The 27,896-nt window shown below is 31.5% G+C and overlaps 1 protein-coding gene across 1 annotated transcript; it reads left to right on the top strand.

Moving 5' to 3' along the window:
* The first annotated feature begins 810 nt into the window (after positions 1-810).
* On the top strand, positions 811-26,109 carry LOC128191731 (allatotropins-like). The gene is made up of 6 exons (XM_052863965.1): positions 811-958; positions 15,666-15,743; positions 15,905-15,957; positions 18,666-18,863; positions 25,247-25,338; positions 25,496-26,109. Exons 4-6 carry the CDS (start codon positions 18,673-18,675, stop codon positions 25,540-25,542), a joined length of 330 nt encoding a protein of 109 aa, XP_052719925.1. The 5' UTR covers positions 811-958; positions 15,666-15,743; positions 15,905-15,957; positions 18,666-18,672; the 3' UTR covers positions 25,543-26,109.
* The last annotated feature ends 1,787 nt before the right edge of the window (positions 26,110-27,896 follow it).

Raw genomic sequence — 27,896 nt, forward strand, 5'->3', positions numbered from 1 at the left:
CCATTTCTAAAATTTAAAGATCTAATGGATAGTTTGTCGACCACTAAGCCTCCATAACCATGCAGTAATAAATAATGGTTCTTTTTTATTCAGAAATGAAATTCTTAAAACACATTATCATAAGAAGGATACTGCAAATCTTTTCACCATAAGGAATTATATGCAGGTTACTAGTAATGGATTCTAGTACATAACGGCATTTGGCACTATTTGTTGCGTTTTCTTAGAAAAACGGTCGGGTTGAATTTAGTAACTTGACATATGTATGTAATTCGAAAACAAAGCATCAAAACTCATTAAAAAAATGAAAATAATATTAATTTATCACATATAAACACCGACAGTAAAAAAAAAATGAGCGCAATGCATTCATTTCTTTCATTGCTTACTCCGCGTGAGAGCGCATGGAATATACATAATTATACACAACGAAACTCAATACATCATGATGCAGAAAAAAACCCAATAAATCGGGGATATTGGGGATTAAGGAACAATTATCTTCAAAGAATCGAAGCTGTCATTCATTTATTGTTTTCTCATACACCTCGGATCTAATTGAAAGATGTATAAAGGAACCATAGTATTGTCAATTAAAGTTTCCCTTTAGTGAGCGTTTCTTTTAATCATGAGTTGTTCAGCTTGCTATCTTGTGAGACTATTGTGCTCACTTAGTGTGACTTGAGCCGGATTATTTAAGAGGCTTAATGCATATAAGCTACAATCGATCTGAAGATTTGTTTAATAAAGCAGAACAAGAAAGAAACGGGAATAAATTGAGCGACAGTTTACCATTTCTCATGGTCAAGGGTCACACTGAGGAGAGAAAGAGAGAGGGGTTTCGGCCAAACGATCAGAGTGATGTTCGAAAACGACGTGTCAAGCCGAGACGCAGCTGTATTTAAAGCACATTATCCAGACATTTTTAGCGAAATTTTTCTGCAACCAAATCTCAGAGGTAAGTTTTTGAACAAAATTACTTTTGTTCTTGAAAATCTTTATAGTCTTTCAATAGTACTTTTGATTCTCGCGAGAGAACCTTTTTTTCATGAGAAGAAAGTGTTTTTATGAAAGCGAGAGAACATAATAGATCTTGCGGAGAGATTATTTAGAAACGAAGTCCCATTGGATAAGCGATTAGGAGTTAATCTAAATATTTTTTAACGTTTATTCTTTTTTTGGGGGGATAAGAAGTTTACAGAATGATAAGAACTAACTGTTTTCTAATAGGTCTATAATTTTTCAAAATAGATCTAGAGAAACTAGTACATTCGTTAGCAAGTCTTATCTCTTTGAAATTCATTGTCAATGCAGCTACTATACCTTGACATGCAATGTGTATGTAAATTGTCACAGTTCACGTTGCGTTTTTTTCACCTTCTACATTTGTCTTAAAATCAGCGCAGTGTGACAGCCTCAACTTAATTGGTGGTCAAATTATTCGAGAAGGCGTAATTATTAACTAGCACAAGTTTATCGGCAATTTACAGAAAAAGTTCTAAGCTTACCGGTTAAATGTCGCTTTTACGACTAGCGCGTCTATCAGGTAAGGAATTTTGTCGATTATGAACAACAGTATTTTGAATAAAAGAACTTCTGAAATAAAATATAAAACAGTATTTGAAAAAAAAATATATTGTAACAATAAATTTTCAAATATAATCAGTTTTCTTAGGTTGTGAATTTGATAAAAAAAAATTATTTATTTGGAAAATAAGCCCTTTTTGGTTCCACAAAAGCGCCCACCTTCTGCTGCATTGTTGATAATTTACTAAATGTATGCAGTCTCACATTTTCATTTTTATATTCAGTATAACTTCATCTGGCATTTTTAATACATGCTCTTCACACAAGCCATAGTTTTTCTTTATCAAGGTAGCAGCAGAACAGAGCTGCAAATGTGCTTCAGGTTCTATTCAACAGTAATAGTAATGTAGGGTTTACAAGGATTTAAGAGCACATAAGCGCTTTTAAGTCTAATGAATGACTGTGGCCCTCTCATAATCAACTTTTTTAAAAGTAAATCTTGCATAACTTAAACGTAACAGAGGTATAGAACGTAGCTGGTTGTGCATTATGGTTATCACCAATCTTGGCATTTGAAATTCAACCGCGACAACTCTCTCTCTCTCTCTCTCTCTCTCTCTCTCTCTCTCTTCAGGCTTTGGCTCAGTGCAGACATTGAATGACCATAGTAAGGTTGCGCAATGCAGACATTGTATGTAAATTCTTGTCATGTCCTTATTTTCCATTGATGAAGGAATTTACAGTCGTCAATGAAGATCTATAATTGAATTTCAAAACTGACAAAGAATAATTTCTAGTTCTACATGTACATTTATAATTTATAACTGATTGATTACGTTTGAAGAAAACATCTGAAAGAAGAGATTGTTCAATCAGTTATGGTTGATGTAACAGAATAGGAACTTTGTGGTCGAGGTTTATTTTGTATTGTCAATTGACTTTGCAAGTCTCTCTCTCTCTCTCTCTCTCTCTCTCTCTCTCTCTCTCTCTCTCTCTCTGTGTGTGTACTACTGTAACCTTTTGATACACTACAAATACAACTCGACTGAAGTATTTAACCATAAGAGAAGTAGCAGCATCCTTTTATTTATCATAACAAGCATAAGCAAACAATAAACAATATACATGTATACGACAGACCCAAATTTATATAGTCCCCCAGAGTCTCTGTTGCTATGTATTCCCTCAAAAGATAAAAATACATGTACAATGTACATCAAATGAAGTTTAACATGGTACACGTTTAAATAAAAGCAACTGATAAAATGTTTGTATTTAAAACCAGACATTGCTAAACTAAGAATTCTGGGTTACCAACAAATTAGATCTACAGTGTACTTTATAATTTAAGAAATTATTTCTTAAACCAAAAACATATATTTTAGTTAGAAAAGACAAATTCAAAATATTTTAGCTTTAAAATTTTATTGTTTTTCTACATCTATATATAGAGCGCTTCTCATTGGTCCATTGTCCACCCAGGTTAGGTGCAATATTGAGCTTATACCTTGACTCGCCTTACTTCGGTCTCTCAATCAACTTTCGTATAACTAACGTGGGTTCTTTCTGTAACAAAACTGTTTTGAAATTGGAACAGCAACACTATTTTTTAATCCGATTTTTATTTTCTGTGTGCTAACAAATTAGTTGAAATTAATATTGCATGCAATATTTAATTGTGGTGGAATGATCGGGGTTTACCTTTACACGTACTTGACAGTGGTGCCAGTTCTGATATAACTTAATAAATGTATATTTCGAATAATATCCTTTTCACAAAAGTTTGCTTAAATCTGTTTTAAATCTTGTGTTTTAATCCGAAATATAGTCAAATAAAATTTCTTAGAAACGAGGCGTTGAAATTTACAAACTGAAAATGACATTTTAATGATCGATGGTATATGGACGAAATTTTGTTTGAACTGTCAAAACCTTCATTATCGGATTATAGTACATGTCCTTGTACATTTTATGAAAACTACAGATCATATGGAAATTTGCACGAAGTGCATTTATTATAGTACAGTCGGATTAGTTTGATATTGTCTGCAATAGGATTGACGTGTACGAATACGTAAAGTCAAACGGTTAAGCTCCGGATGTTCCTAAGAAGTTTTTAATACCGGAACTGCTGTGCATTAGTCAATGCGCATGTTTATTGAAAATAACTGAATAGAGTATATTGCAATAGTTCAATTTCTTGAATGATCCGTAATCTTTGATCACGATGCACGTTCAATTTATTCATATACCAATATGTAAGACACTCCCAGAACATAGAATTGCATAGACAAAGTATTTGTTAAAGCTTGTGCGGCACAGGATCGTTGCACCAAATTACCTCATGAATCTCTCGTTTACTAGTACAAGCTCCCACAGACACACGCGATTACCGTAGACTGTCTGGAGAGTCCATGCCAATTTACACATTTTGTGTCAATTTCTACCGTTCTGCATCTTGTAAACCCCGTTCATCTACAAGTGTATGTGATATCCACACAATTATCCAACGGTTCAGCGATATATCTTTAGTGAATGGTTCTTTTCGAAACAGCTTCAGTCTTTTCCCCAATATGGAAGGGTTGTAATCGGAGTTCAGATACATTGAGATAACGACTTTCTTAATAAGAAAAATCGTTTTTACAAAACAAGGAGATGCGACAAAATTCAGGTTGAACATGATCACATGATTGAGAGCAGAAATTTTATGAAAGCTGTTTTACAACCTTAATGACATTTCAAATTAACTTTTTTGAAAAAGAGAATTGTTCATTCAATAAAAAATATTAATATATATTGCCTTTTTGTCATTTTTAAAAATATTTTGTATACAGAAATATGACCTAAGTAGCTCTTAGAAGCACATGATATTACAAAAACAGGAAACGCCACAAAATTCAGGTTGAACATGATCCCATGATTGAAAGCAAAAATTTTATGAAAGCTGTTTTACAACCTTAATAACATTTAAAATTAACTTTTTTTAAATAAAAAATTGTTCATTAAAAAAAAAATTAAGATATATTGCTTTTTTGTCATTTTTTAAAGTATTTTGTATACAGAAATATGACCTAAGTAGCTCTTAGAAGCACATGATTTTGCTCCATTTATCTAGACTTGTTTTCAAATTGTTTATTACGGACACATTGTATCTGTTCCTCAAGCGCTATATTTTCCTTCAACATAGACTCAGTAAAATAAATAACCAGATAAACCTCTTTGTAAAAAACGATTACGAACATTTTGAAATTAATATAGAGTTTTGTTTTATCGTTTTATCGTAACGAGAATTTAGAAAAGAACTTTTGCTCCTTGGACTTTTTTTCAAAACTAAAGCGAATTGGAAAATAATGACTGTGTTTTGAATAATTGTTAATATATATATATATATATATATATATATATATATACACACACACACACACACACACACACACACACACACACACACACAAAATAAGTCCAATGCTCAAACAACTTTTATCTAGAGCGCTTTCGCCCTACCGGGCTCTTCAGTAGATTTAAAAACACTTTGTTTTTAAATCTACTGAAGAGCCCGGTAGGGCGAAATCGCTATAGATAAAAGTTGTTTGAGCATTGGACTTATTTTTTGTGTTTATTCATCCCCGGTACCAAGAAAAAGGATTTATTGAAAATATATATATATAAATCAGGCTTGGGGTAATGCTAAATGTAATGGTAATGCATTGCAATGCATTACATGTTTTCAAAGTAATGCTAGTAATGTGTAATGCCACAAAATTAGCATTACAAGTAATGGTAATGTAATTCATTACTTTCCAAAATTTAGTGTAATGCTGGCATTACATGGCATTACTTTGCATTACTATGCTTATTTATGAATGTTCACTTTAAAAATTGTGATGAATAAATGAATAGCTGAATTGAATTTTAATAATTTTATTATAAAGAAGAAAGAAATAATTCTTGAAATAAAAATGTTTTAGATGCATTATTAAAAAAGATTTATAAAAATTCATTTTTAAATTGTTCATATTACTAGATATAACAACACAGTTTCCAAACATTTTTATGAGTGTTGTTATTTAGAGTTTTAAATCATTTAAACAATTTACTCCAATTAGTTTGCACTTCAATAAAGATGTGTCAACAACACACTATGCCCCCAGGGTAACCTGTATCAAAACAATCTATTGTTATAAGAAGTGCTTAACACCCCAATCCCCTTCCCTACGCCATGTCCCAATAGAATAGAGGACAGACATGCACCTTTAAGGGCAAAATGAATGCACTGTCCATCCATGATGAAAATCAAAATCACTTCCAATATTACAACCCATTTGAAAATAATTCTCTCTCTCTCTCTCTCTCTCTCTCTCTCTCTCTCTCTCTCTCTCTCTCTCTGTGTGTTATAAATTAAGTACATTAGTTCGGACTGATAGAAAATACAAGATTAATGTATTTTTTTCTATTTTTGCACTTCATATATCCTAAGATAAAGATTATCAAACAATCTTTCAGTCCCAGCTTCCACTGCTCCTGTAGAATGTTTATGTAGTATAGCTGGGAAGATTTTCAAACTAATAGGCCTAGGATGCAGTTAAAAGATGAAACCTTTGAAACTTTGATCATAAAGTGCAACAGCAATCTTTTGTCTTAAAGTGTCCTCAGCATAAAGAAATCCGATTAAAATATATTAAGAAATATCACTTGGAAAACCCCTCTGTTTATAATTTAATACAATTTAGTGTCCAAAATTATAAAGATTTGTATAATCTGGGGAAAAATCTCTATTTAGCTTTTTAATAACGGCAACATTATTCCATAAATTGTTTTCTATTATCCATGAATATGAAATCTGTGTCTCTATATCATATCTGACAGTGTATCATGTCAAATGTCTATAAATATCTTTTTACTTTATGTGTAATATCTTGTTCATAATACCACAAGATGATATATATTGAGCGAATAAAGAATGACTCTTGTATTTATAGTCATTGAATTTGAACCTGATACTGAACATGAACCTGTAGATATGTTAAAGAGTGTATTATATTTGAAACATTTGCAAAAACTATTTATTAGCTTTACTTTTTTAAAACAAAGTAATGGTAATGGTAATGCATTACTTTACTCATGTAATGGTAATGTAATGCATTACTTCAAGAAAATCAAGTAATGGTAATGGTAATTTAATGCCCAAATTCATGAAGTAATGGTAATGTAATGCATTACTTTACAATGTAATTCACCCCAAGCCTGATATATATATATATATATATATATATATATATATATATATATATATATATATATATATATATATATATATATATATATATATATATATATATATATATAAAGGTTCGTGTGGCCATAACAGAACTGCACATAAACATTACCTGCTTTAGCGGCCCTTATATCAAGTGCATAAAAATGATTTATCATTTATGTTATTTGTATTATTGCAATCATATAATTTTAGGCGGGGGGGGGGGGGGGGTGATCTCTTTCATACTGAAAAAAAACAAACAAACAACACGCGGAAATGGCTTAATTAATAAAATGTATAAAAAGAGTTATTGCTTTAATTTGCTATAATTAATATTTTTTAACTTGCAAAATATGATCAGGAAAAAAAACAAAAACAACAAAAACATTACAGACGTACACAATTTTCGCAAATTCGCAACACCAAAAAACTAAGGTATATCCAGTCTGACTGTTTATCATACCGTTTTCTATAAAAAAAAAATCAGTGATTGTTTATATACAGCTGATCTCGTAGTTGATATCCTATTGATTGTCAATACAATGCATGATTTGTATCGGAAGGTGTAAACATACTGTTTGCTCAGAGGTTGCTGTCGATGGCATTCCCTAGTAATGGTATACATGTTTTATGATATAAATCAATTCCTCTTCTGCTAAAAATTACCGTTTGTATCATTTGTATAGAAGTTGATTGTCTTTCACCGCATTTTTGAAAGAAAAAAAAACCATTTCATGTTTTCCATTTCATATGCCTAAACAGTATTTAGGAATCGAAATGTGATGCATATATAATAATGCTCTCGGTTAATTCATCATCTTTACACACCAGACCGTAGGATCATAACACATTTTTAGATTTAAGTCTAAATTTCAATTAGTCATTAAATCATTATATATCATGAAAAATACAGTGTACAAATTTTGACTTAAGTCTAAGACTGCTTCATGAATATGGGCCCATATCATAATTTTTGCAAAACACAATGTTACCGGGTTTAGTCATTTTTTAAATCAAACCAATGTTCATGGAGATAAACGTTGTGACAGAGTGAATATATCGTATTATAAATTTCAAAATCTGTTTACCTTGTTGTTTTCAGACCAAAATTATCCATTATGATTATGATAATATTATAGCTTTGCAATAGAACCTTTCATTCAATGATACATGTAAGGTTTCTTTATACAAAGTGCCGATATATAAACTACACATATCTATAACACCCAATAACCACCACACAGATAATTAATTTCCTATAGATTTGTAGGAGTGATGCTTATTAATATCAATTTGCTTGAAAGGCGTCATTTTGTCTTGTCATAATTGATCAATTTTCGCCTCTTATTATATGTCTGATTGGTACGAAATACTTGGTATGACATAGCGCATTTATTTCGTCCAATACTTTTACCCGTAATGAACCCACCACATGGATTGCGCATATCTAACCTTTTCTATTGTATTCTATACAATGAACTCACCTTTTCCTTTCTCCAAGAATACAATTGTATTTGTATGTTAATTGAATGTCAACACATGTATGACGGCCTCGCATTTTTTAAAATTCTGTTGAACTATGGACAAAAGATAAACCTAATTTCAAATAAAAGTTTGATCTGTAAAATTTAATCTAATACGATATCGATTGATAATTTTATTATTTTAAGAATACTTATATATCGGGCTAATAAAATTCTGTTTTGTTTTAATAAATACTTTTCTGAAGATTCCTTTATTTCTTTATTTTATTTCATTTTTTTATACCAATCTACTAATTATCTTCAATTAATAAGACCTAAACTTTCATTAAAATGGTTGACGTACATTTGTTAAAAAATTAGTGGCCCGTTTCTGTCATCCCACTCTTCCTTACCTGAACTTGTTTTGTATATTTATAGATATTCTTTTGTATCTCATTTACTTTTTGTATGATTTGAGATAAAATCAGCAAACAATAAACAATAGTTTTTTTAAACTGAATTATGGATTAAATTTGTGCATTTGTATGTTTTATTCGAAATGGTCTTGCTTTTTGTAATGCTATAGTAAAGGCATATTACGAAAAACAAATCAAGATTAAGAATAGGGCGATGCATTTTCAAATGCTTTATAACTCCCATTTTCAGAAAGGAAATACAAATCTCAGTACCATATTTGAACTAAAATTCAATTCCACGTTGACAATATTGGATTTTTGGCCAAGATTTGAAAATTACCCATTCCAATTGAACCGTAAAATTGGAGAAAAAAGTAAAAGAAAAGGTTAATCCATGTACTTGATGGCAAAAATTATAAAGACTGTTTCATTTTCAATTATCAAATGCACAAGCTGGCAGAGTCGATCAATGATAAATATTTTTTTTATTAAATTTGAAACACGTGACGGAGTACGAGTATCTTCAGGATCAAACCTTCACAGAAATCCAATTAGACCCGGGTCCAACTAAGTTCGTTATTGGCATTTTCTTATCTATCTTTTATTCTGTTTTGGGTGAAGCTGTATGATTTAAACACTGTTTTATTGGAATGTTTAATCCCAGTTATCTGCAGTGGGACTAGTGGTTTTAGTTTCAAAGGTAGAAAAGAAATATATTGCATGTGATAGTTATTGAGAGCAATTGTCTAGCTGAGGTAAAGTGCAAATTAACCAATACTAGCGGACCAATTACCCTCATGGTTGTTTTATAATTAATTCAACATTGATTTATTTATAAACTTAAATTATTATCTGAAATTAATTCAACGATCTCTTTGTTTGATACATATTTATTTTAACCTAGACAGTCTTTGGTTATGTTCTATAAATACAACCGGTAACGTTATTAATATTTTTAATGGTCCTTATCAATAGGTGTATGGAGTTGTGGATGACACTGAAAGTGGAATCTATAGTGTTAATGTACCTTACAAACATAAATGCTTAATTTTTAAATCAATTGCTAAAAATAACACAAAATGATTTAACCAAGCAGTATTATTAACCATGAAAATTTCTAGATTTACCTCATTAAACCATCTCGAGACATTACCAAAGAAACACACTCTGACGGTCAACTTCTAAGGTACCATCTGCGTCGATAGCTTATTTGACAGAAGGATATTGCTTAAACCAAGATTTTTCTATACTACCTGGTCCTACCCCTAATTTTTGTTTTACAAGTCGGTGTTCGCTCTGCTCCTGCCCCTTTGGACCTTTGATTTTGAACACTGTTTGTTATCACCACATGCCACATGTAAAAAATCGACCTGATAAATCGAACAGATATGTTATAGTATAAGATGTTCAATCGAATTTATCTTTACCAATTCTATGCTGGTCTTTTGATGGACAAAAAAACTTTGCTTTGTTTGCATCAAGATCGAATAATTCAACAAGGTGCAATAGTGTTATAGGGGAGGGGGTCTAAGCATCAGTTTTAGAAACGTTTTTTTCTTCAGGGTATTGACTTCTAAAATACGCTTTTTCAGTATCACAGAAGTATATGTATATGAAGTACAACTGAAAAATACTGAAATTCTGAATTCGTGACACATCAGCGTAATTTGTCAAACATGCTCATTTCTCAACATGAATAAATTGTTTAAAATTCAAAGTAATATTTTTTTAATATACAGACTTTCCATTAAAAGGATAATTCGATCTAATTTAATAGAGTCTTGGTAAAAGGCATGTAATCTGATTATGGATAACGCACTTATTAATGAGAGGTATGCTAAATTTTTAACGATAATTTATAGATTCTTCCTTATTGGCGTGCACTGAAGACGTCATAGAAACCTCGGTTTGCTGTTTTTAAACCACCAGAGAATGTTCGTAGTAGATCTGGATGGGATTGCTTATAACATTTCCATGTATTCAGTGTGATTTAATATTAAAACAAACTTTGATCGATGTGATATGTTTCTGTTTTATAGTAGATTCAGAAAAAGCCTTTTGTTTTATCTGTATTCTTGTAAATTTTGAATTTGATGGGTGGGTGTTTAAAAAACAAGACTTGCAACTTGTTGTCATATTGTAAATTATGTATTTTAACACACACGTAGAATATTATAGATTTTCAATATGATAATAACACTCAGTCTAACAATAAAAACTCTCTCTCTTTCTCTCTCTCTCTCTCTCTCTCTCTCTCTCTCTCTCTTTCCAAATAGTAAAGAAGTGATATGAATGTACTTTAAAGTTTGTTATAGAAATTATGCTTTTGGGCACTATCTTTTATTTGATAAATTAGTATAAATCTTATACTAGGCTATATTTTATAGTTATGGTTTTTCGTACATAGTGATTTCACGATGATGCTTTATTAGTAATCGTTGTTAAATATTGATTTGTAATTTTGAACTTATTTTTTAAATACATTTTATATATCACAGTTATATATGCGTTCTATGCTTGCAGACTATCCATTCGTTAATACATTTACAACAATAAAAATGCTCACTTATGTGCATGTGAATTGGTAAAAGAAAGCAAACCTGTCAATAAATTTTTACCACTTTGGGATTTAAAAAAATGTTTTTGTTAGTTTCATGGCTTTTAAAAGAAATAAGGGAGTATTGTTTAGGAGGAGGATTTTTATGATTCACAAAATGTCTGGAAACAGCTGGAAACAGCTGAAATTTTTAATAAATCTATAAGAATTTCGATATTTCATCACTCTTCTTATGTAAGCTGTATATGTTATTTTAAATAAGTATTTTTAATAGGAACTCAATATTAAAAAATTATTTTATAAAAAGAAAATCAATTATTTTTACCATGTCGGACTAATGAATAACTATTTGAGAATGAATTAGTTAATTTTAACCATTTTCTTCTTTAAATGTTCTTTGGTACCTTTGCTTGTCACACTATTCGAATATTACAAAAAGAACGCTTGAAAATCGCATGGTATTGCGAAACATAATTTACCATATCGAGTATCTAAAAACCTTGCAATAATAGTGGGGGTGGCCTTTACAATTACAAGAAACAATTAAATAGGGAAAAACAAGACCTTGGTATTTAAAGCTGATTGTCTGTATTTCGATTCCAAGGTAGCATGTTTTAGCGCATTATACATTTGTCGTTTCAACGAATAAATTTCTGAAAACAATTTTAAGATCATAATTGGGAGCACTGCCTTTAGCTTTGGAGTACAATTTAAGTAGTTTGAGCCGTTCAATGGGAAAGCATGTAATCAATTTAATTGCTCCTTCGGAATATTAAACTTGGACTATTAACGTACCCTACAGTTTTAGATTTTTTGGTTTGAACTCATCGATATTGACACGAGGAGCAATAAACAAAATTGAAAGTAATTCGAAACGTTATGATACTGATCATTAATTCAAACGACCCAAGCAAAACTTTAGGAAAGCGTAAATCATTATTTATTATAGAAACGCAACCAGATCAATTCAAGCCACTTATAATAATGCATATTTTCCTTGACAAATTACTACATAATTATTTTGAGTGAAGTCGTAAAAACAAAGGAAATAGCGGGATCAAAGACCACCACCCGGTTAAGTACGTAGCGCGCCACCTATAATAAGGCAAGAAAAGTGGACGCTAACCTTAATATCGCAATTATGACGTCATTACCGCGAGTTGCGCTGGCGGTGATACATCTGATAGAGTGGTCATATTTTCATTTTTGCATTTTTGCTGATGATATCTGATGAAACGATTTTTTTGAAAAAAAATACCAACCATAATTATATCTGGAAAAATGAAGAAGAGACGGTCATCTCACAGTTTGTGTAAACAACATTTGATAGTCTCGTGAGAATATTCTTTGATTTTCAATATCGCATTAATAGGATGTGAGAAATTAACACACCTTCAACATTTGTCACGAATGATTAAGTATCACTTCATATTAATTTCTTTTGTAATAGAGGAATTTAAGGATATCACTCCCATGGATCAAATGATGATGTAAAATTTGGTCTTTAATTTCTGAAATAGTTTTATAATGTTGGTAGTGTCATTTTTTTGAGGATGAGGAAAAAAACTGACCTAAAATAAAAAAAATTTAGGAATTTTTATAAATTTACAGCTCAATAAAACTTCAAATGATGTGAGCAATTACAACTTTCTAGGATTGTTCCCTTAAAACAAACTGCGAGTTTAATATACAAAAATAGGTCCTTTTGTTAAGAGTTTCGTTCCTTTATTTTTGTGAAAATGACATATTAGAACAAATATGAAAATCATATTATGTATTTAAAGATATAAAGATGTGCAGTGATAAATAAAACTACGCCTAATTAAACTTTTAAGTGCTATACACAGAGTTACATAATTACATTTGTAACATATTCAGTACCGATGGTATTCTTTTCATTTTCTACCATGTCATATATTCTAAGAAGTTATTAAACAAAATCTGATTTGTAACTTCTTTGAAATTTACAAAATATACAAACTAAATGACGATATTTATTATAGGAAGTCACAAAAAGCAAACTATCCAGTACGAATCTTAGAATATAATTATCTACTAAATTGTCAATTTTTTATTTATATACAGTGAAATGTAGTGGAAAAAACGGGTATTAAAAAAAATTACCCATTACATTGTAATATATTTTCTCAAAAACCGTAATTCAAATAATGTAAAAAAAAATTATCAAAAGATAATCATAGCATAGGTGAGAGCAAATTCAAAGTATTTTCTTCCTTGGTATTTTATAATGCAACGTACTCTGTTTCCTTTTATAACTGTACCATCGTGTAAACTTAGTATAAATTGTACCAAAGTGTATTCAGATTTAGCCGATGCAGCAACTTAAATGACGTAAGTGTGCCTTTTCATATTAACTGTACCGATATTCTTTATGATAGTTCTTACTTTTCATTCAACTTAAATTGCCAAAAATTTTCATATGTTTGCAGTTATATTAGATCTTTTAAGCGTTTTTGACTCTTTAAAGATGTACTGCTTATTAAGTATTATAATGTATTATGCTATTTATTAGTACTTTTTTTACTTACTTTTCTTCTCAAAAGGGCTGGATCATGAAAATTCCATTCTTATGTTTGCATGTTTGTGGGTATGAATAGGGTGGTGGGTTTGTAAATGAAGGTGTAAATGTTTGAAGCATATATGTTAATTAACAAATCATCTTACAATTAATGTATGAAAAAAGTCAAGATTATTATCAAAAATTAAATTATCCCTTGTAATGCTATATTCTGCATATATTTTTTTCTAACTATTGCTTGACTTTGTATTTTGGAGAGGGTTTAGATAGGCATTTGCCATATCCTTTTAAATTATCAATAAAAAATGTTTAAATTAAATTAAATCAATAGAATCGCAAGTGATCAGAACTGATAGAATTTACACAATGCCAAACTGTCATATGATATATGGATCAAAACCAACATTGATAGATTATTAAGACATTGAAGACGATTCTTTAATATTAGCAATATGGAGTGGAGATTTTAGCTATTACACATTACGCGTTATGCGACCATATTGGTCTTTTTTCTTGTGGAATATTTATAAGGAACCATGTACATTACAAAGAATAACTGAAGAAGCGGTTTGAGTGTAAATATGTATAAAAGAAATGACAGGTAAAGTTATGCATTCCGATCTCCGCTCTGATCAGAAAAAAACCTATTCAAATTAAAGAGTGGATAAACGATTTAATCATGAATGATTTGTTACCAAGTTATTAATCTTTACTCTCTGATTTCCCCATGAGCACTTTGGTGATCAAAGGGTGAAATGGAAACCAATAAAAGATGATGTCCGGCATCTCTATGACACAAAGCTTTGGAACAGTTAATATAAAAAAAAACCAGGGCAACTTTATATTGCTTTTGTTCAGTCGTTTGCTGAAACCTGCTTTCGATATTCACTTGTACTGTAAATATCAGCAGGGTTTTACTTGTAAAACTTAGGTAGGAGAAATGAAATTTCCGTTATAATTGTGATATCATAAAAATTTTGGAGAGAGAAAAGCAATAAAATTGATTGTTTTCTCCAGAATCGTTTAAGATTATAAACCTCTGTAGCAAAAGGGCTGCAGGGATACTTGAGTAAATATTTATGGCCCTTTTCCAATGAGACAAATTGGCGTTACAATACTGATGAAATATAGCCTAAAGGTCAAAGCGTCACATTCATACCATGGGAAAGTCCCTTTTGAGCGAGGCTTTATAGATTAAACCTCTTAACTTCGAAGATAATATGGAAAATCTACTGTGATATAATTTTATGATATTTTTTGGGTTGCGATTGATAGTAAAATCAAAAGTAAATTAATTGCATGCTTAAAAAATACTCCCTTTTAATAGAAACATTGATTTATTTTATGAATTTACCTTAGCTTAACAGTAGTTTGAAATTGGCTTTTCCTCCTTAATGATAAAGGTTACTTAGAAAAATGGTCCTGCTTACTTTAGATCATCTGGCGTTAAAAAATGCCTCTTTTTCTTTGGCTTTGAAAAGTCTACTACAAAAAGCTCTTATTATAAATGTAGGTGGTATTGGCAATTACCCGCATAAGTAGAACACGAAACCAAACATGGAGAGAGCCCGAATAACAAGGTAAAGCAAATGTACAAGAATCTCCAATACTGCTCGGGAATTAAAAGCAAGTTATCAAAACATCGCATCGCAACACGGAAAGTCCAATTTCTACGGTGAAACGTCAATTGCTCATCTTTTATCTGATTGGATGAACTCACTGAGAGAGTGATCAAATTTCCATTATCCGAGCCCCCTTTTTACCTGTGCAGGTCCTAATATAGAAATTGTTTTCGAATGGAGAGTTTCGATTATTGGTCATGACAAATTTATGTATTAATTATTCAAATGATCTTTGATTCATCTCTATTTCACGTTGTTGCTACTTTTTGTGTTTTTGTTTCCAGAGTTCTGACTATCAGAGAAAGCAGAGTGTGACGTCACAGATAAACGTGGGAGCAAGACGTTGTGTGGTATAAACCTTGGTACGCTTTGACTCCCAGCATTCTGTCAACTGCTCGGGACAAGGGGCTTCTGGGATGGTTTAAATGCTATAAATAGAAAACACACAAATTTGAGTGAAACAGTTTTCTTAAGCTTTTGGAGAGTACTTGTGTTCAACTTTTTTTTTATATTTTTCACAAAGGAAAACGACACTGAAACAGCTATAACAGAAGACTACCTCAATCCCTATATAAGGTAAGTTTGAATTTGAAATTAATTTAATTCCAATTTGTACTCTTCGTCTGGATTAAATCACTAAATTGCGACAGTGTTTATCATAACCTTATATTAAACATGAATTTTCAAAACGTTTCGGTGTATTAGATGTAAGGGATAAATGAAAGGGTAGTAGTTCCCCTTCTCTGCGATTTCTAGCTTATTTCTAGATATAGCAAGCATTCCTGTGGAACACCCTTTCCATTTATTAAACTTATAAGGTGCATATAGGGGTTTCTAGATCAGAGAGGGTGACCGATCTAGATTATATTAATTTGTAATATTCTTTAGAATAGAGATTCATTGACGACCAAATACAAAGGCATTATGCATTGTATCTGTATATGCATTGACGGAAAACGGCGATAATGGATCAAAACCTGCTAATACCGGTAACGCCTGCAATTCAGCACCTTTGTGTCCGCGCTCTATTCTATAAGGGTATCTGTTATTTCACTCGGAACTATCATTTTGATCATTTGCAAGGTTGGTGGTTTTTTGCTTTTCAAAACGAAACGAAACAAATCTGTGCTGTTATGGTCAGTTTAGGTTCGATTTATCACGTTCATGGCGTTGGGTTAAAACATGACGAATCCCTTTGGCTCCTTTTGAAGAATAAAACATCCGTACTATGCAGACACTAGAGTGTATATAGATATTTACTTCTTTGTTAATTGTCTGATAAACATTTCGTATTTTATTTGCGCGGAAAGAGAAACTTATTATTGTTAAAAATTGAAAAACTATACCAGCCGGTAATTTTTTTTGCTGTGGAGGGTTGATTGTTAATTGTGACCTATTGTGATCATTTAACGCTTTTGGTCTGAGTAACGTGATATTGTCCCGAATTTAAGTTTTTTAAACTGATGCCTCTTAAGAACAGTAAAATTTATGTATTAGAAACTTCTCCATAATAGGAAAAAATAACCATTGGCAACTTTTATTACTGCTATTTTGTTTCGTTTCGTTATACATGTAATTGGTCACTGATATTCATCAAAATTTTAGATTAACAGCATTTCTGCGTATTGTTGAACCTGTAGTTGATAAAGGATCAGGGATGATGTTTCTATACTTGGATATGTTAATGGGTTTTTGTATACAACCCTTTGTTTGTAGTGTATGCAAAAGCTATGTTTAAGATTTTAAAATCTGAAGATTGCAATGAAAAAAAAAATCAAGGCCTTGAAAAAGAAATAAAATATTACACTCTGTCTTCACGCCAACTAGTATTGTACAGTGTGATATTATGATAGCGTGATTCATCAGTTTCACGTGGTGAAAAGTATTATCCCCAGTGGTATATCGCACACGTATAGCTAACTCTGTGTTTGTGAAACGCAAAAAACCATTTACTTATATAAAACAAGAAAGGAAATTCTCAGTTGCTCTATCATTCTTTGAAAATAGCTTTATCAAGAAAGGGATGTCTACCTAAAGACCAATTGAAGGAGACAATTGAAATCAGCTTTGCTTCAATGTATAAAAAAATATGGGTTTTTTTTCCATCAACAAAATATATAGAGTGTCACGCGTGATGACATAGAACAACTAAATTCAATTCCAGTTATGATATTAGTCCTCGGAAACAAGAGAAATTAGTTACATGTAACTGGATTGAATACCGATGATTTGTTAGGGAAGTGTTTTTTGCAATCAGGCAAAGTCGTCAATCAATCAAACTACATGATAACTCTGTCGATTGTCTGGCAAGGTTCGCACCTTCAGAATAAAATATCAACCTCTCCATTGTGTCGTTAGTAGCGCCTGAAGCTTTATTGGTAAAGATCATATTTTATTGCACAATTTATAACCCATTATCTGCTCATCATACAGATTCCTCGTAAACATATAAATGATGGAGATGTTCAATGTTCCAAATGGCGTAAAGCAAGGCCCAACAAAAAAGAGGAGGGAAATATTAATAATTTTGCAAAAATTCTGTATACCACAATCAATAAAAAAGCCAAATACGTCGATATTTGATTTGTAGGGGGTTGGCGAATTTCCTTTTCTTTTAAATTGAAATCTTAATTCAGAATTTCAATTAAAATTACGCATTTAGTATGATTTTTTATTCAGAAATAAGTTTGATAAAAAAAAAAATTAATTCAATTTAACACCATGCAATCAATTCATCAAATACTCACCGTTTGTGTAGTTGTTCTCCATTTACTTGATTCAACAACATTCGTTTAAGTTCCCAATCAAAATATCAAATTTAAACAGACAAGTACATCCTAATTCAAATCGTGTAATGAAATTTCAACATAATACGTAACTAGTACTGAAGGAACGACTCATTTGCATCGCAATGAATATGTTAAAATCGGTACCAATAGCAGCTCATGATAAGTCTGTGACAACACAAGCACAATCAACAAATAAAACTGAATTTTATCATGCGAATTTGATTAATAACAAACAGCATTACAAAGCGGTTATTGACGTTCGTTTGACCAACTCCTTAAATTCCAAAAAGTGTTGCTTTCACGGTTTTGCAAAACAATGTACAATGTAACAATACACAATTTTTTTAAATGCTCAACCAATGGAAATAAAAGGTCAAAAGAAATCTCAAATCCCCTCAAAGACACCCCTCCCCCCCCCCAAAATCCGCTTAAGAATGTGAAGGTAAGTACAACCTTTCTGGGGTGTGTTAAATTTCTCCATTTTTTCTTTTGCAGATATATAATGCAGATGGTGAAAGTAGTGCTGGTGACCGTTTTACTGACATTGTGTGTGATAGTGGACTGCTTACCCCACAGTAGCACAAAGATGCGACAGAAGCGGGGCTTTAGACAGAGCATTGTAGATCGAATGGGCCACGGATTTGGAAAGAGAGCAAATACAGATCTATATGACCCCTATCTCACAAAAACACCGTAAGTGAATCAATCACCTCATTATTTTCCTAAATCCTAGCTCGGTGGCTAATAAAATTCTTTGAATTTATTGAGTTAATATCCGATAAAAGGGTTAAAGCAGCATTGCTACATTGTGAACTATTCTATGCCCTCCAATATTAAGGATTTTGAAACGGATTCGTTTAATGGACATTTATTGAATTAGTAGCATTGAATTGTTAACTAAATGTAAAAACATTGCCATTTGACAAAGAAGTGTCACAAAATGTGGTACGAAAGTTTACAATTTTTAAGTAATTGGTGGTTCGAACATGTTCGATTTTTTTACCGTATTAAAGTTCAAAACATTTAAAACATATAATCAATAACCTCTTCTTTGTAATTTGATGGCAGAATTATTATTTTCCATCCAAGATGAAAGGTTTCAATGCCATAACAATTTCTGATAACAAAGAAACAATTTTCTTGTTATTAAGAAAATTGTTTCCGATCTCCCAAGTTACGCCAAATCCATATTATCTGGGGAAACCATGCTTAAAGGTCCCAATTGCACTTTTTATCCCCCCAAAATTTTAAAGTGCAACGAGATAATTTGTAGTATATATGACATATTACAAAATTTATTCCATAAATCATCGAAGAAGCATTTAAAATGTCCCGGTTACTGTCTACCATCTTGATAAGGTAACGCTATTAGGGTACGCTCGATTTTATGATTGGTAATGTTTTTACGCAAAATTTAATATTCTAATGAACAATCTAACATGGAACGTTTGATCTTTGCTTGTCGGAATTTTTCGTTTTAAATAATTATTAAGATAATGTTCTAAATATAGTCAACAGTCTGATTTTATTGCAGATCCGCATAGATTGATGTTCAATAAAAAGTGACATATTGGGGTATAATTTGCCGGTTCATATTACTTTTTTTTTTTTATAAAACTCTTTTTTCACTGTTCGACGGTTGGTTAGCAATAATTGAAAAGACATATGTATATAGGATGCATGCATCTTATGATTACGCTTGTCGAAAGTTGCATTATCCTTTAAAGCTGATTAACTATATCGTGCGATATTACCGATTTCAAGCTAGTCAAAAGTAAGATGTGGCGGACTTTACGACAGTCACCATTTACTTTGAATAACGTTTATTATAATCTAACTGTAAAAGAAATTATAATTGATTTAGTTTAAATTTGATTAGAGAATTCTCGTACAGTTAAAAAGCATGGTCACAATTTTGGTCAAAAATTATTTTTCTCGATTTTAATGTTTACAATGCTTCGGTAAGGCATTTAAATAGGCAACCAAAATTTGAGTGTCATTTGTTGAGTTATAAGCGAGTTCAAAGCTTACAGTTCTTTAGTATGTTAACAAAGCTTTTGTTTACATTTTGAATGTTGAAGTGAAAATTCCAGTTTTAGACCTAAAATGAATGTGTTAAACGTTAGGAGCTGTTTATTTATGCTGAAAATGAATAAGAACATAGACAAATCAACTTGAAAAAGATTTTTTACTGATATATTGAACCTTCGGAAACCAAAACAGGGCACAAGTCTTGTTTACATGACAAGGAATTGTGTGCCATTTATCTTGCTTATAACTCTACGCCCGACCCTCAAATTTCATTTATCGTTAGAAATGCATTCCTAAAGCATTTTAAATAATAAAAACAGAAAAAAAAGAATTTAATTAACCAAAATCGTACCATGCCCCTTTAACGTTCTTCACAATGGTATGTATGGTTAAAGGGATTTCTTAGTATAGAAATTTGTATCCAATCCGTTTGTATGCATTTGACAATGTTAAGGTTTATATATTCAGTATTTACAGTGTAATAAATATTTTCCCTAACACTATTATGTAAAATGGAACCCAAAGCTTTAATATCGCCTAAATTTATAACAAGTTTTCCTTCCGTTATAATTAATGTACTTCATAAAGCTATTCAATTAAGGTCCATCGGGTCATACCCATGTTACTTACATTGTCAGAGGAAGATTGTATAACCGATAACGATATACTAGTTCTTAAGCGTTCCAAATTTACAAATAGCTGTAATATGATATAGTAGCACCGTATAGAACCTATTGATAAATTCTATTTTTGAATGGGGCCATTGCTATGTATAGGTACTGTGATATGGGTTGGTATATCAAGGGACAAATCTCCATAACATGGTGGTGAAGAAATGTATACACAAGGGTTAAAGAAACCTCTCCTTGTAGGAGTGTGCACCACGGATAAAACCGTAGATGCCCTTCCTTTATCAATTAAACGGTCGGGGTTTTTTTTTTATATTTCTCTCTATAGGGTTGAACCAAACTCTAAGATACTAATTTATTTTAGAATTACTTCGAAATTGGCCACGTCGTACTTTAAGGATTAAATACTCTTGGAGATTAAGTGCGTGGTTGGGAGCAAGCAGCAACAAAATGCTCCTTAATACGGTATGTTATGAGTTGGATGAATTCTTCACAACCATTCGATCCTTTTATACAGAGTTGCGATATCTGACACTTTTTTTAATAAAGAATTCCAATTTTTAATCGGATCTTGCGTTACCTCAATTTTCCATGAAACAGCAAAACAAATATATTAGATATGAAAAATGTGTTATATGTTTTATGGTGGTATTTCCAATAGTTCTGCATTTTTTTCCACACATTTTTTTCCTTCGAGAAGATTACATGTATAATCATGAATTATACAACACTCTATTGTAACGTAAAGTATATGATTTCTGCTGACGGGCGATCGCGTTCGAAGTGTCAAAAGAGCAACCGCAGACCTCAAATCTGTAGAGCAATGTTGGCAACCTATTAATTTGTTTAACTTCATACAAAGCCATCTTATTTCATGATTTTCAATATCTCACTTAAGAGATATTATAAACACGGTATTGATTCGATGTTCTTTCGTATTATTTATTCCGAGATCAGTACTAGCTGATAACGCAGTCGCAATGTTTTAGGTAGCCCATCATCCATTGAGATGCAAATATTTGATTGAAACATCAAACGCACTGAAATAAGTTTTAATATTGGATGAGGGCGGTTATTCAAACGCAATCTGAATTGCAAAGCTGATAAAACCCTGCTTTTTATTCCAAGAATCAATTCAATATGTTATCTCGTTTTCATTCTTTAAGACGAATTGGATCAAGGTCGAGAAAATCCCCCACAACTTTTTTTATTTGAGTGGTTTAAGCAAAGATGTATTAAACTTTGTGATTAATTCAGGTGATCGGCGACTATGCTAAATTGCTTTAATGAAGTAATCAAATTTTCAAAGGTTTTTTATATTATCATTATTCGATCGTTGCGAAGATATCTTTAATTATAGAAAAAAAATCACAATTTTTAAGTTTAAAATATATTTTTCAACCTTTTTCTTAACCCAATAATAGTTTTACTGTCAGAGAAATCATACCTAAAATTATCATTTTTTTTCTCGCGGTTCAATGTTCTTTACACGTTACTTTCAAAGTGATGCCATTCAAATAATTGTACATTGAACTTTTTCTACTCCAGTACGCAAATACAGATACCGATTTCTTGGTGCAATTATGAAAATAGAAGCTAATGTGATTTAAATAAAAAAAAGGAGTTGTGGTCTCATTTTGTAAGAGACACAAGTAAAAAAAAATTTACGTATAGCAATCGTCCAGAATTAAAGATTGCAGAATTCTGGAGACATTTAGAAACATTGACATTGACAGTGTTCAAGTTGCCACCGTTCACTTTTAAGACTCCCTTAGTGACTTATTACTGTAACAAGACAATCCCAGAGTCTTTACTGTTGTCTACGATCTCTGAAGTTCGTGCATTAGGTCAAATCAACTTCATTTTCTCATGGTTTATCTGTAAATATGTAAACGTTAAACAAACTTGTTTGTTTCATTGATCTACAATTGTTTCAAAACTTTGCTAATATAATATGGCTCCAATTCGTATGTGCTGCAAAAAAATAAATCTCGTACATTAAACCGAATTTTAAACTAAGTGAAAGATGGGCTTATCTTAATCTTATACAGGTAACTAAGTAAAGCTGAAAAATAGTATCGATTAATTTTTATATATATTAATTTGAAAATCATCGGCTACTTATTTTTGGGGTCAATTAATAGTTATTTAGTAGCAACAAGTGGGAAACAAGATATATATGGGTCAATTTTCGTGTACATCCACGTTCATTTAAAGGAAAAAAATTACAAACGAGTTTGGGAAGTGGTAATCACTTTTCCAGTTCTGCATGTATAATTAGAGACATTTAAACATCATAAATCTTCGAGATGTTAATTTTAGAAGCACCAAACTTAGCTCTTTGTACTTCAGTAATAAAAAGAAGGAAATACACACACAAAAAATTATCGGTTAACGCAGTTTGTTTTAAGAATCATCAGTCGGTGTTCTCGCATCTTGAACACTTTGAAATAGTTTTTCATAAGATAATGTGTTTTAAGAATAGAGAGAGGGTGGGAGGAAATTGTCCGGAAAATGGGGGGGTGTTCTTCTAAATTCTACAATTGCAATTTGGCAACCCAACTGCACACGTACACTAGTTTCTGAAATTGAGCATAGTTTCTTGCATATTTATTTATTTTGAATTGTAAGATACATTTTTTAGATTTTTATTTTTTTGTTGTCGGGTTGATAATGGATAATGTGTTTATAAAAGGGTGGTTTAATACATTTTATAGGGGTAACAAAGATTTGGGTGGATATTAAAAGGTAATGATAGATTTACAACATGGCTATATACACCATCTGCTAGCAGTAAAAGGATTATATTGCGTTAACGAAGAATAGATTCTATTAATTGTTTGATTGCAAGAAATAAAATAATGCACATAAACACGCAAAAATTAATGTCTCTGAACTTTTATTAACGTATTTAATACATAAATTACTTTATTGAACTTTCTTGATCTTACTGAAGCATCGCTCTCAAACTTCAAACGCATCATTTATTTTTTTTTTAATTCTGAATAGAGAGTCGCGACCATTCTTTACTTCTAAACAAACCAATATAACAATATAACACGTGGGGTTTCAAATCAGGCTTTCTTGGAATGGTCTCAGTGGTATGCCTAATTACCTTCGGTGACTTAATTGTCTTTCCTCGCCATCATGGGGTCGTTAAAACTGACAGGTATGGACATATGATTGAGGTTGATGACAATAAAGATTACAGGCTGGATCAACTGATCTTTGAAGAGAGAAAAACCGAGGTTTCAAATCGAGGAACTGATATTGACAAAAACATACCCTTGCCAGTTCACTTCCGGTGGTGTTTTGCGACCTTGTGACGTCACCGGGAACTTCATGGCGTCCAGTATTCGTTGGATGTTCTTTTGATTGCCATCGCTAAATGAGCCGCTCTCTCTTTCCGTTTTGACTTCGAAAAGAATTACGGTCATGATATTTGACGTCTGAGGTCTTTATTATGGCTGGAAATAGAGAAATTGTTCAAAATCAATTAGATGTAATAAAAGAAACAGAGTAATTCTCATGGGGGATTTTTTTTATACTCAAAAACATAAACGTTTGTTAATCGTGTTCTTTGAAATAAAACAATTTCTAGAAAAACGGACATAAGAGTTATAAAATATCCTTGATAAATAAACACAAATTAAGTTTCTAAATAATTTTCCCCCAGAAATGCGCGGTCGTCATTTGGAAGACACAACGGCTTTATTGCAATCTATACAATCAAACATACAAAGCTAACTTTAAATTCTTTATCAAATTGGTTAGCAAATTAAATGCCGTCATTGTAACGACGTCATCAGGGAATCACACATTGTCTCTGCATGTGGAATTTAGAAATCAGATTGGATGATTGTGCATAGTAAAATATAAGGTTTGATGGAAGACTTTAGTAGGAACAAAATCTAATTCCTCAGAATTGCATGAAAATAATGAATAAGGGTCTGTTGAAATGTAATGAATAACAATTTGTCTAAACAAATCAAGTGCATTTATACTAAATGCGACATGATGTTCGTTTATGATGATTATTTAATGCTTGATTTGTGCATGTGGAATTTAGAAATCAGATTGGATGATTGTGCATAGTAAAATATAAGGTTTGATGGAAGACTTCAGTAGGAACAAAATCTAATTCCTCAGAATTGCATGAAAATAATGAATAAGGGTCTGTTGAAATGTAATGAATGACAATTTGTCTAAACAAATCAAGTGCATTTATACTAAATGCGACATGATGTTCGTTTATGATGATTATTTAATGCATTGTTTTGTTCTTAATCTTTAGTATAATATATGTAACGGTAAAGTGATCTCAACTATTTCAAGCAACAGATGGCTTGTGCATTATATTCATGTAGAGTCTAAAACGGCTAGTTACCAAAGTTTTGTTTTTTTTTCTATTTGCAGAAATCTAATGACAGCTGATGAATTAACGACTAATATTCTAAATAGCGAAGATCTAGCACAGGCCATAGTCAAGAAATTTATCGACTTAGATGGTAAGTTTGTTCTCTCTCTCTCTCTCTCTCTCTCTCTCTCTCTCTCTCTCTCTCTCAAAGTGAAGTTATAAAAATCATTCGGCAAAACGTGTATGTATTTACCACATAATAAAATTCTTTTATATAATAATTATAGATTTATATATATATATTTCAGGAGACGGAATAATATCTACGGCCGAATTATTGCGGACCACCAGCTAACGCTGGCAAGGACCAAATCGAGGTTTTGCTATACTTGCAGTAACCAGATAAAGCAATATAGAGAGCAGCTAGACATTATTAGCTGGCAGAAGAATCAATGCAACCGGCAAACACACACACATACACATATCTACAATTATATCAATCACAAGAACTATATTATGCCATAAAAATTCCAATTATCTACCCCCGAAAATAGCTCGCATTGTTTTGGTTTACTTACATGCAGTATATTTACCCCTTTCAGTAAAAAAAGGGGATCTTTTGTGCTTGATTCGTTAGTATGAAGAGTCTTTAATTCAAACGATGCGAGGAAGTCTTTCTTCAAATACAAAGTTTCATATTTATGTTGATGTTGTTACAGAACATTTCTATTTTATGATTGTTGGTATAAAAGTTTCCATTTGAATGCGAACAAAAAACGGTCCCATGGTTCAATTCGCATTTAAAAAGGAATTTTATTTACAAATCCCCTTGCATAACTATTTATACTTTGCATGTACAATATACACCGATTTCTGTTAGCTATAATGTGAATAAACCTGCAGATGTCTGTATATACTTATAGTTTTTGTTTTTATTTATGATTGAATTCACGGCTGAGGTGAAACAGAAAAAAACTTACCTATCGTTGTTTCATAAGGTCAGGATTCATGAACAAAATTCTAAAACAAAATTAACAACTCGTGTTCACCTCAAATCGCCGAGCCAAAGGAAGGCGAGTTTCACTGAGCGTCCGTTTTCATCTAAAATTTATTTTTAAAGTATATGGAATTTCAATTTTAAAAGAATAATTCTTTAACAATAACAAATTTATAAATGTATGAAACAGAGCAGACTAACAACACTGAATCATAGCCATTGCTTTAAACATTTGATATAAATAACAATATAAAAGCAGTAACTAAAGTTTTACACAAAAATTAACTTTAATTAATTGATACATTTCCATTATTGTTGTCATGGTCTTCAAAGCTATATGGTATCAGGGCATGGCATCATTAATACCGATAATATACAATTACTGTTTTTGAGGTCAATACAGTGACGCATAGTACAAAAAAACATTCGTGAATTACAAAATTCTAGAAGCACTTTTTAAAATAAGTTGCATTAAAACATTTAAAAATGTTAACCATTTTTGTGTTTTAGTTATTTGCAATTTTCTTTTGTTTTTCGTCTCCTCAATTTTTTAAAATCATTAATCGTATGTAAATTGGATTCCTTTTTGAGCTGATCTCATTTTGCATCTCAAATAATGATAAAAAAAATTTAAAAATAGACCAATGCATTTTCAAGATTGCCATGGCCAATTACAAAAAAACATAAGTGCACGATCAAGGCATTCTTTCTTTATTTAGTGTTTATTATGATCGATGACTGGCATTTCTAAAATGGAGGACCCTTGCCAAAGAAGACGAAGTATGAACTCATCACTGAGAGGACATGGGTACAGATCGAGGACAGCCATACCTGTGTACAGTCATTAATTACTCATCATTAACTCTAAAAGACGTTGCAAATAACTGAAACATTCTCGGATGAAAATAAAGATATTGCAACACAAATAGTAAATGTAAATATAAAGAATTCATATGGATGAATTCAGGGACGTTGAATCTTAATACGACAAATCGTATTCGCTGGCCAAGGGTTACCATCCGCTCTCCTTATAATAAGAGGAAACAATTGTCACCTGTGGCTAAAAGGGTGCAAATTTTAAAACTTATTTTAATTAGGGACTGTTTCTCTTATAATATACAAAGAATCTATTGCGAATAACAAAAGAGTTGACCTATAAGGCCAGTGGTGTAGAGCAGTTTTCCTTCATGGGAACTTTACCCCCGAAAAACCTGCTTTATATTAGCCTTTTCCCCGGAGAAAAACTTACTTCGTGTATATAGTAGTTTTTCCCAAATAGTAAGGTTTATAAGAATTAATATGGAAAGCCAACAAGGTATAAAATCAACTAAATGTTTGTACACCCCCAGGTTGCATAGTAGTATATATATATGCATCCCTTTGTAAAGGTTGAGTTTCGTTTTGCCAATTTATCAATTTTATAGACAATGTTGAAAATTGAACATAGGTATCATGTAATACATAGAACTTTATTTAGGTAAAAATTTGATAAATTACCTGGTTTGTATACAGCAAGTCTCTATTGATTGCACCGTATTTGCTCAAGATCTGCCGATTTATTAGGGTCTTCCGTCTTCAGCGGAAGACCCTTCTATTATTCTATTGTTTCTTTTTCACTTTTCTTATTAGGGTCTTCCGTCTTCAGCGGAAGACCCTTCTATTATTCTTCGGTTTCTTTTTCACTTTTCTTATTATTATTAGGGTTTTCCGTT

The sequence above is a fragment of the Crassostrea angulata genome, chromosome 7, assembly GCF_025612915.1.
Source record: "Crassostrea angulata isolate pt1a10 chromosome 7, ASM2561291v2, whole genome shotgun sequence".
Taxonomy (NCBI): Eukaryota; Metazoa; Mollusca; class Bivalvia; order Ostreida; family Ostreidae; genus Magallana; species Magallana angulata.

Excerpts from the sequence above, each read along its gene's own strand:
- LOC128191731 (XM_052863965.1), top strand. The coding sequence starts at position 18,673 with ATGCAGATGGTGAAAGTAGTGCTGGTGACCGTTTTACTGACATTGTGT. Across the intron at positions 18,864-25,246 it reads CCCTATCTCACAAAAACACC|AAATCTAATGACAGCTGATG; the intron begins GTAAGTGAATCA and ends TTCTATTTGCAG. Across the intron at positions 25,339-25,495 it reads GAAATTTATCGACTTAGATG|GAGACGGAATAATATCTACG; the intron begins GTAAGTTTGTTC and ends TATATATTTCAG.